Below are 16951 nucleotides of genomic sequence, written 5' to 3'. Positions count from 1 at the left end.
GGTCTTGTTATTAAGGTAACTGCTGCCATGTTAGGGTGAGAGCCCTGCGAGGGGCATCTCTGCACCCCAGTGACCAGCACCAGAGCCTGCACCCCGGCCTGCACGCCTACTCAGGACGCGTGGTTAAGTGAATGAAGGAGTGGATGCAACCTGTGCCGGTCCTGGGGCCGTGCCGACTTCATAGTCGGACTGAGCTTTGTCTCGAAGCCCCTTTGGCCACTAAGACATGAGACCCTGGGTGGAATCTGGCCATGAGTGACCACACCCTCCTGCCTGGGCCCTGGCAGGGTTGGGCCCAGTGTGAAGGAATGCCTGGAAACCAGTTGTCCTCACATATAATGCCTCCTCTGAAGCCCCAGCTGCTGTCCCCCTGTTGCTCACAGTGATGCTGCACTTACGTTGTGATGGTGGAGGCCTGGCGGCGGCGGGGTGGGGGGGAGCTGAGGGACTGGGCGGAGCCTCCGGGGGGCTGGGGAGGGTTTCGGGAGCAGGTGGTGACCGTTCCCACCACCATGACTGGGAGGAATGACAAGTCTCCCTCGGGCTCCAGTTTTATCTGAGGCCAGTTCTGAATCAAAAGACCGTAAATCCTCCCTTATGGGGAGAGACCCTGGGGAAGTCCTGCTCCAGGGCTGTGAGCCTGGAACCGACCACACAGTCCACCACCTCGGTCATTGGCTGGGAGGCTGAGACGGCTGAGCTCAGGGTGGGGTTCAGGCCCCGAATGCTGCTTTGACTCCCTTTCATCAGGCTGCCCGGCTGAACCTCCTGTGGGCCTGTGGGTGGTGTCGTGCCCTTGGCCCATGTGGGTCCCTCCTTAGAAAGACAAGGGTGATAGGGGACTTTCTTGAAAACCTGTGACTCACTCACTGTTAATTTAAGGCCAGCATTGCATCTGAGCCCAGTTTGTGAAGTGTTTCTGGATGCGGCTGTCTCCATTTAACATCTCGGTTAAGATGAGAGGTTTGACCTTGGAGGCTGTGCCCTGGACGTTCCTATGCTCCTAATGCTGTCCTTTCCTCAGTCCTGCTCTGTAGCCGCCTTCCCACCGTCCAGGTCCCTGGGACCTGGATGCCAACAGGACATACATGCCTGTGGCCAGAGTTCTGGCTCCTCAGCTGGGGGCCGGGGCTGCCAGACGCCAGGGCAGCTCGTCCCCTGGCCAGGCTGGGGCTTAAGGCTGCTGCTGCTTTTCTTAATCGAGAGAAAATCCATTTTAACATATACAATTCAGTTTGGGTTTTTGTTGTTGTTGTTGTTGTTGTTTTGTTTTGTTTTTTTTAACATCTTTATTGGGGTATAATTGCTTTACAATGGTGTGTTAGTTTCTGCTTTATAACAAAGTAAATCAGTTATACATATACATATGTTCCCATATGTCTTCCCTCTTGCGTCTCCCTCCCTCCCACCCTCCCTATCCAACCCCTCCAGGCTGTCACAAAGCACCGAGCCAATATCCCTGTGCCATGCGGCTGCTTCCCACTAGCTATCTACCTTACTAAGTTTGTTAGTGTGTATATGTCCATGACTCTCTCTCGCCCTGTCACAGCTCACCCTTCCTCTTCCCCATATCCTCAAGTCCGTTCTCCAGTAGGTCTGCGTCTTTATTCCTGTCTTACCCCTAGGTTCTTCATGACATATTTTTTTCTTAAATTCCATATATATGTGTTAGCATACGGTATTTGTCTTTTTCTTTCTGACTTACTTCACTCTGTATGACAGAATCTAGGTCTATCCACCTCATTACAAATAGCTCAATTTCATTTCTTTTTATGGCTGAGTAATATTCCATTGTATATATGTGCCACATCTTCTTTATCCATTCATCCGATGATGGGCACTTAGGTTGTTTCCATCTCCGGGCTATTGTAAATAGAGCTGCAATGAACATTCTGGTACATGACTCTTTTTGAATTTTGGTTTTCTCAGGGTATTTGCCCAGTAGTGGGATTGCTGGGTCATATGGTAGTTCTATTTGTAGTTTTTTAAGGAACCTCCATACTGTTCTCCATAGTGGCTGAACCAATTCACATTCCCACCAGCAGTGCAAGAGTGTTCCCTTTTCTCCACACCCTCTCCAGCATTTATTGTTTCTAGATTTTTTGATGATGGCCATTCTGACTGGTATGAGATGATATCTCATTGTAGTTTTGATTTGCATTTCTCTAATGATTAATGATGTTGAGCATTCTTTCTTGTGTTTGTTGGCAGTCTGTATATATCTCTTCACAATTTTGTGGGACCATCACCATTATCTAATTCTAGAACACTTCCATCACTCCCATAAAAAACCTGATACCCATGAATTAGCTGTCACTCCCGTTCTCCTCTCCTCAACCCCCTGGCAACCACCAATCGATCTTCTCTCTCTAGAGATTTGTCTCTTCTGGACATCCCCTGTATGTGGAATCATACAGTCTGTGGCCTTTGTGACTGGCCTTCTTTCACTTAGCATGTGGGGTTCATCCGTGCTGGAGCATGTATCAGTACTTTACTCCTTTTTATGGCAGGGTAATAGTCCATCCTGTGGAGAGACCACATTTTGTTTATCTGTTCTGCTGTTGGTGGACATTTGGGTTGTTTCCATTTTTTGGCTATTATGATAATGCTGCTATGAACATTCTTGTACAAGGTTTTGTGTGAACATATGTTTTCAGTTCTTTTGCATATATACCTAAGAGTGGATTGCTAGGTCCTATGGCTACACTGTGTTTAACTTTTGGGGGAACTGCCAAACTGGTTTTCAAAGCAGCTGCAGCACTTTCCATTCTCATGGGGCTTCTTGGGTGGGCTCAGTGAACGTTCCCAGTGACCTGCTGCCCTCACCTCTCCTCGCTTTGAGGATTCCCTATATCTGGCCCATAAAAGAGGGTGTGACTGGAACATCTCCAAGGTCTATAGCTGACGTCAGCAGGCCCTCCCCAATGCCCGTTACTGTTTTTGTTGAGAGAGAAACCTGGGTGCCGGTTACGGTGTGATAATGGGGAGTGGCAGGTCTGGGTTTACATTCTGGCCTTTTGCCGTGAACTTGCTGTATGACCTGAGATGAGTCAGGCAACCTCTCTGAGCCTCCCTTTGACAGGCCTGGCAGGGAGAGCTGTGAGGGGTCAAGTTCCCTGTTTCACTTGCACTGCTGCAACCTCCGGGCACTGCTCATGTGTTGGAAGTGGCTGTTAGGATTGTACTCACTCCGTGGATAGAGCCCTTGCCCCTCCTTCTCCCCTCCTGGGGGTCTTCTCCCTCCCAGGAATTTGTCTCTGGGCTGCTGCACTCACTGTTGGACTCAGACAGCAGGGCCACCAGGAGCTCTGGTGCAGTGTCACCTGCAGAGAGAGAGGCATTGGCCTCAGGGGCAGGGAGGGTGGACACCAGCCTGAGCCCTGCTCACCAGGCTGTGCATTGCATTGTTCAGAGGGCCGGCTGCCCATTTCTGGTTTCTCCACTAGGCCAGTGGCCATACATTTTCCCAACTGTTTTTTTTTTTCCCCATAAATTTATTTATTTATTTATTTTTGGCTGTGTTGGGTCTTTGTTGCTGCACGCGGGCTTTCTCTAGTTGCAGCGAGCAGGGGCTACTCTTCATTGCGGTGTGCGGGCTTCTCACTGCGGTGGCTTCTCTTGTTGCGGAGCACGGGCTCTAGGCATGTGGGCTTCAGTAGTTGTGACACACGGGCTTAGTTTCTCTGTGGCATGTGGGATCTTCCCGGGCCAGGGCTCAAACCCATGCCCCCTGCATTGGTAGGAGGATTCTTAACCACTGCGCCACCAGGGAATCCCGGCATGCGGACTCTTAGTTGTGGCATGCATGTAGGATCTAGTTCCCCAACCAGGGATTGAACCCGGGCCCCCTGTACTGAGAGCACAGAGTCTTACCCACTGGACCACCAGGGAAGTCCCCATTTTCCCAACTCTTAAATCTAGTGCTTTCCTTCCTTTGCACGATAGCACTACTAACCAAAGGGAAAACAGAAACAGTGACATGGAGCCCTGTGGTTCCCTGTTGCCCTGTGATCTGATTTCAGTCCCTGAAGTACCCTCGTGCATGGAGGCTTAGAGACAGAACTCGGGTGTCCGTTGATTCATTCCTGAGGGTCACCCACACTGTGGGGGGGTCTCCTTATACTCACAATAGATGCTGCAGGCGCAGCTCCCCCTGCTCGGGGCCCTGTGTTCCCCGCACTCCAGCAGGTTGTCTCCTGCTCTCCGCCAGCCAGTTCTGATACGCCCTTCTCCAGAAGCCTTCCCCAGCTCCCCAGTCCTGGTGTGGGTCTCGGTGTGGAAGCCTGCCCTAGTCAGTCCTATTATAGCCCTTCTCATACAAGTTAATCATACAAGTTTAAATCATATCATACAAGTTAATAAATGCTGGTTAAAGAAGTAAATATTTTGCGTTCATCCAAAAGGCCAAAGCTGTGATGGTGAAATTTGGAGTTGCTGGCGGTGATTGGGAGGGATTTGAGGGGCACAGGGCATGCTCCAGGGGTCCCTAAAATGCCCCACATAGGCCACGGTAACATCACAATTTTTTTCCTTTATTAAGATGTTTACACCCAGTGCCACCTTTGATTTTTACAGCAAGTTTGTGGGGCAAGGGATCAAGGATTATCCCTCCCCATGTCACAGCGGGGGAGGGAAGCCTGGAGCAGCAGCGGGGCTTGGGCTAGGATGCACAGGGAGATGGGACCGAGTAGGAACTGGAACCCGGGCCAGTTCTCGCCTCTCTGCTCTTCATTGCCTCAGAGACTCGCCGTGTCCTCGTGCCAGGGAAAGGGCTCATGCCCACCAGTTACCTGGTATGGCACAAACCCTCATGCTGCCTTGGCTTTCAGAGGCAGGGAAAGGGGCACGCTTGACGGGGGCGGCGTCATGGTGACAGTCCCTTATGTGGGTTTGACCTCGGTTTCTTCCCGTCCCGGTTCCAGCTTTTGGCCTGGGTGACCTTCCCAACCTGCTGGGCCTGGTGGGGGACCGGCTGGGAGAAGCAGAGCGGAAGCGGCGACATGCCAAGCCGGGCAGTTACAGCATGGAGGTGCTGCTGGCGGTGGACGACTCGGTGGTGCGCTTCCACGGGAAGGAGCATGTGCAGAACTACGTCCTCACCCTCATGAACATCGTGAGTGTCCCCGAGTCCCGGGGCTGGGGGCAGGGGCTGGGGTGGGGACCACCGGCGCTGGTCTGATGGACAGTTTCTCCTGGGCCTGGTGTTTTCTGGGTAGACTCGGGGAAGTCACTGCCTGCTCCCTAGTCCAGCTGGACAGCGATTTCCGTGGTGAGATGGGCCTGAGCAGGCATGACGTCCGTCCCAGGCCTCAGCCTGGTCTCAGCTGTGCATGCCGGTGCTGAGGTGCCTACAGGCAAACCAGAGCCCATGGCAGTGGCTTCTGGGCTTGGACACATTCAGAGCCTGGGCCAGGCATGGCCGGGGGCCTCACTTGCCTTAGAGTTGAAGGGACTTCCCTGAGATTCATCATCTGGAGAAAATGCCCCATCCCAGGCTGGGGAGACTGGCTAGTGAGCTGTCCGTCTGCTAGGGGGGATCCCAGGCCGCCAGGGTGGGCCTTGGGTGTTCACAGAGATCAGACGGGCAGGGAAAATGAGGGTCATGGGCAGATTTTGAGACTGTGAAGCAGAGAGGCCATGCACTGTCCAAAGTAGGTGGTCACTGCTCAGCTGCCACTGGAGGCTCTCATGCTGAGATGCAGGGCTCTTGTCACAGAAAGGCCAGTTTTTTAAAGAAAAGTTAGAAATGCAGACAGTTTTGTTTTTTTAAAAAAACTTTTTATATGGAAAATTTAAATTGAGATATCCAAGTGGAACACACAATTTTTTAAAATGCTAAAATAAAGAAACCCACTGTGAATGCTGAACAAAACCTATTTACACACCACGTTTGGCCTGTGGGCTACAGTTGGGCACCTCTGACCTAAAGGGGCAGAGACGAGGGAGGCCAGGGGAAAGGAGGGTGAAAGCGTCAGGGGTGGGCTTGCACTGTTTCTCTTCCGGCAAGAGGCCTTTGTCAGAGGCGCCTGCGGCTGTGGCTCTGGGAGGATGGGGACCGGTCTAGGCACAGTGGGACCTATGGTGGAAACTGCTCAGGCCTCGGCCGGATGCTGGAGAGACGGGGCAGGACCTTAGGCCCTCCTTTATGAAGCCAGGTGGAGGGGTGACGTGGGGGTCAGGCCCCAGCTCAGAATACTAGGGTGCTGTGGAGTTCAGGCAGGAGGAGGCAAGCACCCCATCAACAGGAGACGACAGAGCGGGGCCTTCAGCTTGGAGTCTGCAGGAGACCCAGCTCGACAGCTCATCATAAACATTCATCCGGAACATAAGAGCTGAGAAGGAAGATATATATACATGGTGGGACCTCTTTATTTTTTATTTTATTTAAAAAAATTTTTATTGGAGTGTAGGTGATTTACAGTGCGGTGTTAGTTTCAGGTGTACAGCAAAGTGAATCAGTTATACGTGTACAAATATCCAGTCTTTTTAAGATTCTTTTCCCACATAGGCCATCACAGAGTATTGAGTAGAGTTCCCTGTGCCAATAAGGACCTACTGGTCCTTATTAGTTATCTATTTTATATATAGTAGTGTGTATGTGTCAATCCCATTCTCCCAATTTATCCCTCCCTCCCCCTTCCCCCCTGGTAACCATAAGTTTGTTTTCTACATGTGACTCAATTTCTGTTTTGTAAATAAGTTCATTTGTACCAGGTGGGGTCTCTTTAGAAAGCCAAAGTTTCCAGCCCCTGCATGGGCCTCCACTGGCCTGAAGGTTAGGGTCCTCTGACCCGAGGCCTGTAAGAAAGTTGGCTGGCTGCATTCTCGCGCAGACCAAAAGGTGACTGCAGGCGGGCCAGGGCTGCGATAGGATCAACTTACACTCAGTCTAACATGCAAGGTTCTTGGAGGCTGTGACAGACGGACGTGCAGCCAATCACAATGATCACAGTACTGCGTGGGGAGGAACATTAGTGGATTGGCCAAGAGCGTGGGCTTTGAAATCAACCAGTCTGGCTCTGCCCCTTCCTGTCTTTTGACCTTGGGGGCAAGTCAAAACCCCAAAACACCAACCCTCTTGCGTGTCCCTTTTTTGGGTGCTTCAGGTCTTACTTGCGGCATGTGGGTTCTTTCATTGTGGCGCGCGGACTTCTGTCTAGTTGTGGCACGGGGGCTCTAGAGCGCATGGGCTCTGTAGTTGCGGCACGCGGGCTCTCTAGTTGATGCGCATGGGCTTAGTTGCCCCGTGGCATGTGGGATCTTAGTTCCCCGACCAGGGGTTGAACCTGCGTCCCCTGCATTGGAAGGTGGATTCTTTACCACTGGACCACCAGGGAAGTCCCTCCCCACTTTTAAAACAGCATTACCTGGGGACTTCCCTGGTGGTCCAGTGGTTGGGACTTCACTTTCCAGCGCAGGTGGTGTGGGTTCGATCCCTGGTCGGGGAGCTAAGTAAGATCCCACATGACTCGTGGCCAAAAAACCAAAACGTAAAACAGAAGCAATATTGTAACAAACTCAATAAAGACTTTAAAAATGGTCCACGTTAAAAACAAAAGCAAAAAACCAAAAAAACCAAATAAAACAAAAACCCCCCAGCACTACCAATACTTACTACGCAAGGGTTTGGGGAGATTAAATGAGGCGCATAGCACATAGCATGGTACCTCACATGGCATAAGCTCCCAGTAAGTAGTTGGTGATAATAATATGGCTTTCATGAGGGAAGTGGTAACACATTTCTGGGAACTAAACAGTTGATGAGCAGAAGTGTCAACTCCATGGTCATGCCAATCCCCCTGGCAACATTTGTAGGAAAATAAAATAGTGTGATGCTGCCTGTGCTGTCTGGGGTCCATAATCCAGCCACACGGGAGGCAAGGTGGCTCTTAGGAGGGCATGCAACCAGACCCTTGTAAGCTGTGTGACCTTAGGCAAGGGACCTGTATTCTTCGGAATGTGTAGCTTGTAAGTGTTGGAAAACGAATTCAAACTAGGTTAAGAAAAACAGGACTAAAAGAAATGGGCCAGGTTGTGGAAGGGACAGGATGGAGCTGGTTGTAAGTGTAATCGGTAGTAGAGGCTTACATGGACTCTGTTTTTAGGTTCCCTTCTCTCTGTGTGACATCCTAATTCTCTTTGACCAACATCTCTACAAGACAGATTCTGGCTATTAGCATCATGAAGCTCTTCTTTTTTTTTTTTTAAGTTTTTTTTATTAAAGTATAGTCGATTTACAATGTTGTGTTAATTTCTGCTGTACAGCAAAGTGATTCAGTTATACATATATGTACATTCTTTTTTTAAATATTCTTTTCCATTGTGATTTATCATAGGATATTGAATATAGTTCTCTGTGCTAGACAGTAGGACCTTGTTGTTTATCCATTCTAGATATAAAAGCTTACATCTGCTCACCCCAACCTCCCACTCCATCCCTCCCCCAGCCCCCTCCCCCTTGGCAACCACCAGTCTGTTCTCTATGTCAGTGATTCTGTTTCTGTTTGATAGATGGGTTCATTTGTGCCAAATTTTGGCACATGATATCATAGATATTTGTGCCAAATTTTGGCACAGTGATATCATAGAAGTGATATCATATGGTATTTGTCTTTCTCTTTCTGACTTACTTCACTTAATATGATCATCTCTAGTTGTATCCATGTTGCTGCAAATGGAATTATTTCATTCTTTTTATGGCTGAGTAGTATCCATTGTATATATGTACCACATCTTCTTTATCCATTCATTCATCCATGGACATTTAGGTTGTTTCCATGTCTTGGCTGTTGTGAATAGTGCTGGTATAAACATAGGGGTACCTGTATCTTTTTGAATTAGAGTTTTGTCTGGATATATGCTCAGGAGAGGGATTGCCAGATCATATGGTAGCACTATTTTTAGTTTTCTGAGGAACCTCCATACAGTTTTCCACAGTGGCTGCACCAACTTACATTCCCACAAACAGTGTAGGAGGGTTCCCTTTTCTCCACACCCTCTCCAGCATTTATTGTTTTGTAGACTTTTTAAAAATTTTTATTTATTTTATTTATTTTTGGCTGCGTTGGGTCTTCGTTGCTGCACTCAGGCTTTCTCTAGTTGTGGCGAGCGGGGGCTACTCTTCGTTGCGGTGCACGGGCTTCTCATTTCGGTGGCTCCTCCTGTTGCGGAGCATGGGCTCTAGGTGCACGGGCTTCAATAGTTGTGGCTCATGGGCTTTAGAGCGCAGGCTCAGTAGTTGTGGCGCACAGGCCTAGCTGCTCTGCAGCATGTGGGATCTTCCCGGGCCAGAGATTGAACCCATGTCCCCTGCATTGGCAGGTAGATTCCTAACCACTGTGCCACCAGAAAAGCCCTGTAGACTTTTTAATCGTGGCCATTCTGACCAGTGTAAGGTGGTGCCTCATGGTAGTTTTGATTTACATTTCTCTAATAATTAGTGACATTGAGCATCTTTTCAGTGAAGCTGACTCTTATTGCCATAGCTCCCTGGCCAGAGACAAAAGAAGTTTCCCCTCAAGTTCCCAGGCAAAAGTTCCTGGGGCTGGGCTCTGATTGGTCTAAGTTTGGGTCACATGACCACACTTTGGCCCAATCACTATATGCTGGAGAAGGAGATAGAGTTTTTCAAAGGAGGAGAGGGACTGGACATAGGCGTGGCCACTGGAGAAATTGTTCTGAGCTCACCAGACACCCCATTCTGTGTCTGTTATACTATTTAATCCCTGAGAGCCTCCGTTTTTCAAAATAACGTCTGCTCTTGGGTTGAATATGTGTAAAGTATTTAGCACACACCTGGCACATAGAGAGTACTCAAGCAATGTGTTCTGCGTTCTTATAGCTGTATTGTCTTTGTGTGTGTGTATATGTGGTTCTTTGTCAAAGTCTCTGAAGGTGGGGTCCTTGAGGGTGAGAACTTTGACTTAGGCTGTTTTGAAACCCAACAGCACACAGCATAGGTGTCTAGTACAACACCTGATAGGTGATCGGTAAATGTGGAAGTGAATGGTGTCTATGGGAGAAGCAGGGAGCCAGCATGGGAAAAGGAGAAAACAGCAGATTTCTGTCTACAATGCCAGCATTAAGAAGAGGGCAGGGGTAGAAATCAGCTCCAACTATAGGAGCCCCAGGGAAGGGGGGGGGGCCAGAAAGTCTACCCCTTGCCACCTCTTTGTTTGGTTACTAATTCTTTTATCCCTGAAGTAGCATGTGGTTTGCCACTCAAAGAGCAAAAGCTACCATGTGCAGCCATTTGAGAAAGAGGTGGGGGGGGGGAGGGTGACTCTGCCTATGAACACACCCACCTCACTGGAGCACTTGACCGCCCACCCAGACTCTATAAATTGCTAGCCCAACCTAAGACCACACAGCTGAGTACTAATCCCATTAATGGCAGAGCCAGGCTGGCCCCTGGAGCTAGCAGGTGGAGAACAGGAGGGAGAACGGGAAGGGGGCAGGGGAGACCTTAGGAAGCGCTCGGTGCTGGGACCCTCGGTCCTGAATCCTGAAGACCCCAGGAATGTGAGCTGGGCTCTATTCACAGCCCCAGAGTTTGCTAAAAGAGAATTCTCAGAAAAAGGTAAAATCATGACTCTTCACACAGAAATAAAAGCAGGCGTTGTGTTAAAGATTTTACTCTACTCACTGATCAGTGAGGGAACCAGACAGATGTTACAAGCCATTCAAAAGAGAACCCAAAGAACAGAGACATTTATAGATCAGGAATTTTGAAACGAAAACGTGCAAATAGAGCCAAAATTGGCTTTTTCACAGGGTGGAAGGGAAGACAGAATTTACATGTCTGTAGACAAGAGTTTTGCATTGCTATCAGTTACCTAACACTGCTCTCAGTTGCAAAGTAGCTTCTGTAGCATCAGATTCAGATAAGGCCAATAGGTGTGCTGTGGACGGTGCATAGCTTTCACGGAAGTACACATTTTTATTCCCTGCATTTGCGGCCTGGACTGGGTTGCAGGTAGAGAGCCCTTTCCACGGATGGCAGGGAGTCTGGTGGTGCGTCGGACTTATGGGCTGCATCCTCCCTCCTGGAGCTAGAGAAGTGGCAGATTCCCTCAGGACACAAGGGCACACCCTGGATTCTGGCTGTGTGAGAGGACTAAGCAACTACATGGTGGGACCTTCCCCCCCATACCTCCCCAAGAGCTGACCTGCCAACGCCCCTCCCTTTCTGGATTCTGGTTGGGGAGTAGGGTGTGGAGAGAAGGCCTAGAGTTAGGAGTGCTTGAGGGTGGGTAGTCTGAGGAAGACCATAGAGCTGTCTTTTCTTGGGCCACATGCTCCATTCTCTCTCGCATCTCTCAGAGAAAGCTTCCCGTCTGGGCCCCTGCATTAAGGATTGCGTTGCTCAGCTTCTCTTGGTTGGACTGAAGTGTGAGCACGGCAGCAAGTTCTGGAAGGGTAGAACAGACTTGCTGGAGCCCCACTCCCCAGCCGGCCTGAACCCCAGTCTGGGCTGTCATTCATTCATTTGTTCAGAGCCAGGTGCTACGCTGCCTCAGTGGACCTCCCCTGTGCCAGGCATTTGGCAAGATGGGGGTGGGTGTGATCTGGGCTCTTATGGTCATAAGTGACAGAGACCCAGCTCACACTAGCTTAAGCCAAAGAAGGGATTTATGGGACAGGACAGCTCCAGGGACTCGGGCCTCAGGTCCATTAGGATGCTTCTCTCCTTTCCTCCCTGCTTGTCTGCTTGGTGATATAAGCCAACAGGAGCCAGGCTTTCTCTCCATGGCAGGAAACAGGACCACTGGCAACCCCAGATTCCCACACTTCCTGCTCTTAGGACCCAAAGGCAAAGGGATCCTTTCTGCCCTCCTAGGGAGGATTAGCCTGGGTTGGGTCACATGGTCATCCTGGACTAATTGCTGTGATTGGAGCGTTGGCTTGGGCCCCCAGGTGGAATCTACTGCTGTGAATGCGGTCAGGTGGAGCAGTGTCTGTTCCTAGAAACCCAGCGGTGAAGCATGCAGAGAGAAGAATAGCTTCCACAGTGGAGGGCTCAGAAAGAGTGGAAAATGTATGTACTCCCTTCCCTCAGAGCACGTAAACTGTTGTATGTCCACAGACAATCACAAATTGGGGACTTCCCTGGCGGTCCAGTGGTTAGGACTCCACACTTCCACTGCAGGGGGCCCAGGTTCGATCCCTGGTCCAGGAACTAAGATCCTGCATGCTGCACAGCACGGCCAAAAAAAAATAAATTAAACATAAAAATAAATAAATAAGACACCATAGTGAAAGCCTTCATTTATTCATTAAAAATACATTAAAAAAACAATTGCAAATTACATAATTCTTGAAGTCATTAGAATCATTTTTGAGCAACCACCGGGAGCCACGCTCTTTATAAACGTGACCTCGTTTACTCAAGTCTCCCAGTAACCCTGTGAGAGGTCTGAGTATCCCGGATGTCCTTACACAGAAACCGAGGCGCAGAGAGCTGGCTGTAACTTTTTGGTCTCCCAACTGGTCGGGTACGGGGCTGAGATCTGAGTGACAATCTGTCAACTTCGGAGCCACCCTCTCCCCACGTCCTCTGCAGAGGTCTGTAGCCTCAGCCAGGTGGTGTTGTCCATGGCTGGTGACCCAGATGTCAGGGAAGAAACAGCTTTTCCTCTACCCTCTGAGGTTTAGTACCTGGAGACATGCAGTTTAAATTGACAAAAGACAGATTAGCAAGAGAAAAAGAAAGTTTGTTTACGTATGCAATGTGCTTGTCCGTGCAAGTGCTCAGTGATGAGTAACTCACAAAAGGTTGGTTAGAATTTGGGGCTTATATGCTTAACTTAATAAATGGACGAGAGGGGAGAAGAGGCTCTATGGGAAGGGCAAATAGGTTTCTTTAGGAAAGATAAGTGGGCTTTAAGAGAACAACTGGGAAATAAGAAGGTTTGTGATAATATATGTTTATGCAGGTGCAAGTGGGCTTTCTGCCTTTTGTTTTTTAATGACCATGAAATTCCCCTGGGGAGGGGATTTATAGTAACTCATTTCCCCAGAAGTTGCTGCTTTGTCAGAGGTGGGAATTTCTGAGATGGTTTCTTTCTGCATCTGTTGAATCTCAAATGTCTTCAGCTTAAAATAATATTTATACCAACTCTACAGTTCTGAGTGGGTCCCCACACAGGCCAGGAGTGGGACCCTGGGAGTGACCCCAGGAAGTGAGTGATGATATGTGTGTGTGTCCTGGAGGGACCAGGGCCCTGTGCCAGTCCCTGAGGTCCCCGCTTAGGGTAGAAACCCACATGTTGTGGGCTCTGCGCCACTGTGTGCCCTTGGCAAGGCCCCTATGGGACACACAGCCCTGAAGGCCGTGCCAGGAGGGCCTGCTTTGGAGGCCTGTTTCCATAGTCTTGGTGCTACCTTCCTTCTCACAACCTACCAGAAAGTAGGCGAGGAGGAGAGTAAATGTCTTCTCTCAGAGGTTCTGGAGGGCTGTTTGAGGCTGGTTCCTTGCTCACTGCTGCCTCGCCCTTGCGGATGTGGGAACAGAGGTGTGCAGCTGAGACAGAGCTTCCCTCGAGGGCTTGTTCCTCGGGGGAAGAGAGGCTCACAGCACTGAGATGGACCACGCCTAAGGAACTGCTGCCTTGCAAACCTGCGGCTGCCCCAGGGGGAAAGTGAGGGTTTGGGGTTCGGACTTTCCCAGGTGCAGTGGACAGCTAGCCAGAGTTCCTCCTGTGGCAGTGAGTGGAGGGGCGGCCCACAACCTCTCGCTCCCAGGGGACCAGCAGCACATCCTGTCCATCGTGTGGGAACTTGTATTTGGCTGGAATGCTTGAAGCGCTAATTCCCTTAGGGATTTCATGAAACCGGTAAAAAGGGTGTCCCTTTGCTCTTCCCTCGCAGCACCTGCCTGCCTGTGACCGTTTCTGATCCCGGTTTCCGGGGCCAGGGCTGGCCTGGTGGGATCAGAGAGAGATCTGGTTCCCAGGATGGATGGTCTCATTGTGCTAACGCAGGGAGGAGGCGACAAAGCCCTTAGTGGAACTCGGAATGATCTGATCAGGCCATCAGGCCCCAGTCACTGTAGCTCTCAGGGGCATCTTGCCTCTCACTTTACTTTTGCATTAACCTGGGCATGTGCTATAAATATTCATGCAGCTCCAGATGGTGGGCAAGGACTCCTCCTCAGCAGTCCCTCACATGCTGCTGGGCCCTGGATGGACTTGGCTTTCCAAGCTGTTCCTTGCTTTACCCATCTGTAGTGGGTCTCTTTCCTTAAGGCTTCTTCAAATCTCAAGGCAAGGGAACCATTAAAAAAATTTTTTTATTGGAGTATAGTTGACTTACAATGTTGCGTTAGTTCCAGGTGTACAGCAAAGTGAATCAGTTATACATATACATATATTCATTCTTTTTCAGACTCTTTTCCCATATAGGTTATTACAGAGTATTGAGTAGAGTTCCCTATGCTATACAGTAGGTCCTTGTTGGTTATCTATTTTATATATAGTAGTGTGTGTGTGTTAATCCCAAGCTCCTAATTTATCCCTCCCCTCCACGTTTCCCCTTTGGTAACCATAAGTTTGTTTTTGAAATCTGTGGGTCTGTTTCTATTTTATAAATAAGTTCATATACATCATTTTTTAAAACTAGATTCCACATGAGTGATATCATATGATATTTGTCTTTCTCTGTCTGACTTCTGCATGATAATCTGACTTAGTATGACTTAGTATGATACTGACTTAGTATGATACTGAGTATGATACGTAGTATGATATCATACTTAGTATGATAATCTCTGGGTCCATCCATGTTGCTGCAAATAGCATTTTTCATTCTTTTTTATGGTTGAGTAATATTTCATTGTATATATGTACCACATCTTCTGTATCCATTCATCTGTCGATGGGCATTTAGGTGGCTTCCATGACCTGGCTATTGTACATAGTGCTGCAGTGAACATTGGGGTGCATGTATCTTTTTGAATTATGGTTTTCTTCAGACATATGCCCAGGAGTGGGATTGCTGGGTCATATGGTAGTTCTGTTTTTAGTTTTTTAAGGAACCTCCATACTGTTCTCCATAGTAGTTGTACCACTTTATATTCCCACCAACAGTATAAGAGGGTTCCCTTTTCTCCACACCCTCTCCAGCATTTATTGTTTGTAGACTTTTTGATGATAGCCATTCTGACCTATGTGAGGTGATACCTCATTGTAGTTTTGATTTGCATTTCTCTGATAATTAGTGATGTTGAGCATCTTTTCATGTGCTTTTTGGCCATCTGAATGTCTTCTTTGGAGAAATGTCTATTTACTTATTTTTTATTTTTTTGGCCACACTGCACGGCTTGCAAGACCTTAGTTCCCCGACCAGGGATTGAACCTGTAGCCCCTGCAGTGGAAGTTCGGAGTCCTAACCACTGAACCACCAGGGAATTCCCAAGGAATGTCTATTTAGATCTTCTGCCCATGTTTTGATTGGGTTGTTTGTTTTTTTCTGACATAGAGCTGCATGAGCTGTTAGTGTATTTTGAAGATTAATCCCTTGTCGGCCACTTTGTTTGCAAATATTTTCTCCCATTCTGTGGGTTGTCTTTTTGTTTAGTCTATGGTTTCCTTGCTGTGCAAAAGATTTTAAGTTAAATTAGGTCCCATTTGTTTATTTTTATTTTCATTACTCTAGGAGGTGGATCAAAAAAGATATTGCTGTAATTTATGTCAAAGAGTGTTCTGCCTGTGTTTTCCTCTAAGAGTTTTATAATGTCTGGCCTTACATTTAGGTCTTTGATCCATTTTGAGTTTTTTTTTGTGTATGGTGTTAGAGAATGTTCTTTTTTTTTAAAATTTAACTAATTAATTTATTTTTGGCTGTGTTGGGTCCTCATTGCTGAGCGTGGGCCACCTCCACTTGTGGTGAGTGGGAGCCACTCCTTGTCATGGTGCACGGGCTTCTCATTGTGGTGGCCTCTCCTGTTGCGGAGCATGGGCTCTAGGAGCATGGGCTTCAATAGTTGTGGCTTGTGGGCTCCAGAGCGCAGGCCCAGCAGCTGTGGTGCACGGGCTCAGCTGCTCTGCGGCATGTGGGATCCTCCTGGACCAGGGATCGAACCTGTGTCCCCTGCACTGGCAGGTGGACTACAAACTACTGCACCACCAGGGAAACCCAGAGAATGTTCTAATTTCATTCTTTTACATGTATCTGTCCAGTTTTCCCAGCACCACTTATTGAAGAGACTGTCTTTTCTCCATTGTATATTCTTGCCTCCTTTGTCACAGATTAATTGACCTTAGGTGTGTGTGTTTATTTCTGGGTTTCCTGTCCTGTTCCATTGATCTATATTTCTGTTTTTGCGCCAGTACCATACCGTTTTGATGACTGTAGCTTTGTAGTACAGTCTGATTCCTCCAGCTCCCTTTTTCTTTCTCAGGATTGCTTTGGCCAAGGGAAACATTTGAAACATAAGGGGCAATTTTCAGCATTTAGTGAGTGCCTGTTGTGTACCTAGTATGACAGACAGACTCCTGTTCTAGGGGACCTTTGAGGGCAGTGCTGAAGGAGGCGGTATCCCTATGGACTTGGGGAGAGAGGAGAGCTTTCTGGAGGAGGTTGGTCCTGAGCTAATCTTGGCAGGGAGGGGTCTGGCAAGGTGAAGAGCATACAGGCCAAGCGTGGTGGCAGCCAGGCTGCACAGCCCTGGTGTGCAAGGGAGGTGACAGAGGCCTGCAGAGAACTCTCGGTAGTATAGCTGTGGTAGGATGGTCCATCAGGCAGTGACGTGGGCTCTTGAGTGGAGAGAATGCATGAAGAACATTGCCTGATGGTGGTACCCAGGTGGATGAGGGCAGGAGAGGATGGATGCCAGAGGCCAGCTGAGGCTTTGATGGGGCAGCAGAAAGACCCAGGATGTGGGGACTCTGAGCTATCCTGTCATTCCAGTACCTACCGCATATCAGGCACAGAGCTGAGGACTTCACAGGCA

General features: G+C 48.8%; 1 protein-coding gene across 2 annotated transcripts in view; it reads left to right on the top strand.

Annotated features, from left to right (window-relative positions):
- The window catches only part of ADAMTS14 (ADAM metallopeptidase with thrombospondin type 1 motif 14), a gene marked incomplete at both ends in the record, with an annotated part of 91028 nt that overhangs the window by 25775 nt on the left and 48302 nt on the right, over positions 1–16951 (top strand). For both annotated transcript variants that reach the window (XM_082855060.1, XM_082855059.1), the window contains one exon: positions 4923–5113. In XM_082855060.1, the coding sequence (XP_082711186.1) occupies positions 4923–5113 (191 nt within the window). The remainder of the gene's footprint in view (positions 1–4922; positions 5114–16951) is intronic.

This window comes from Leucopleurus acutus, assembly GCF_964270905.1.
Source record: "Leucopleurus acutus genome assembly, chromosome: 14".
Taxonomy (NCBI): Eukaryota; Metazoa; Chordata; class Mammalia; order Artiodactyla; family Delphinidae; genus Leucopleurus; species Leucopleurus acutus.
This window is presented reverse-complemented; position numbering and strand designations above follow the sequence as displayed.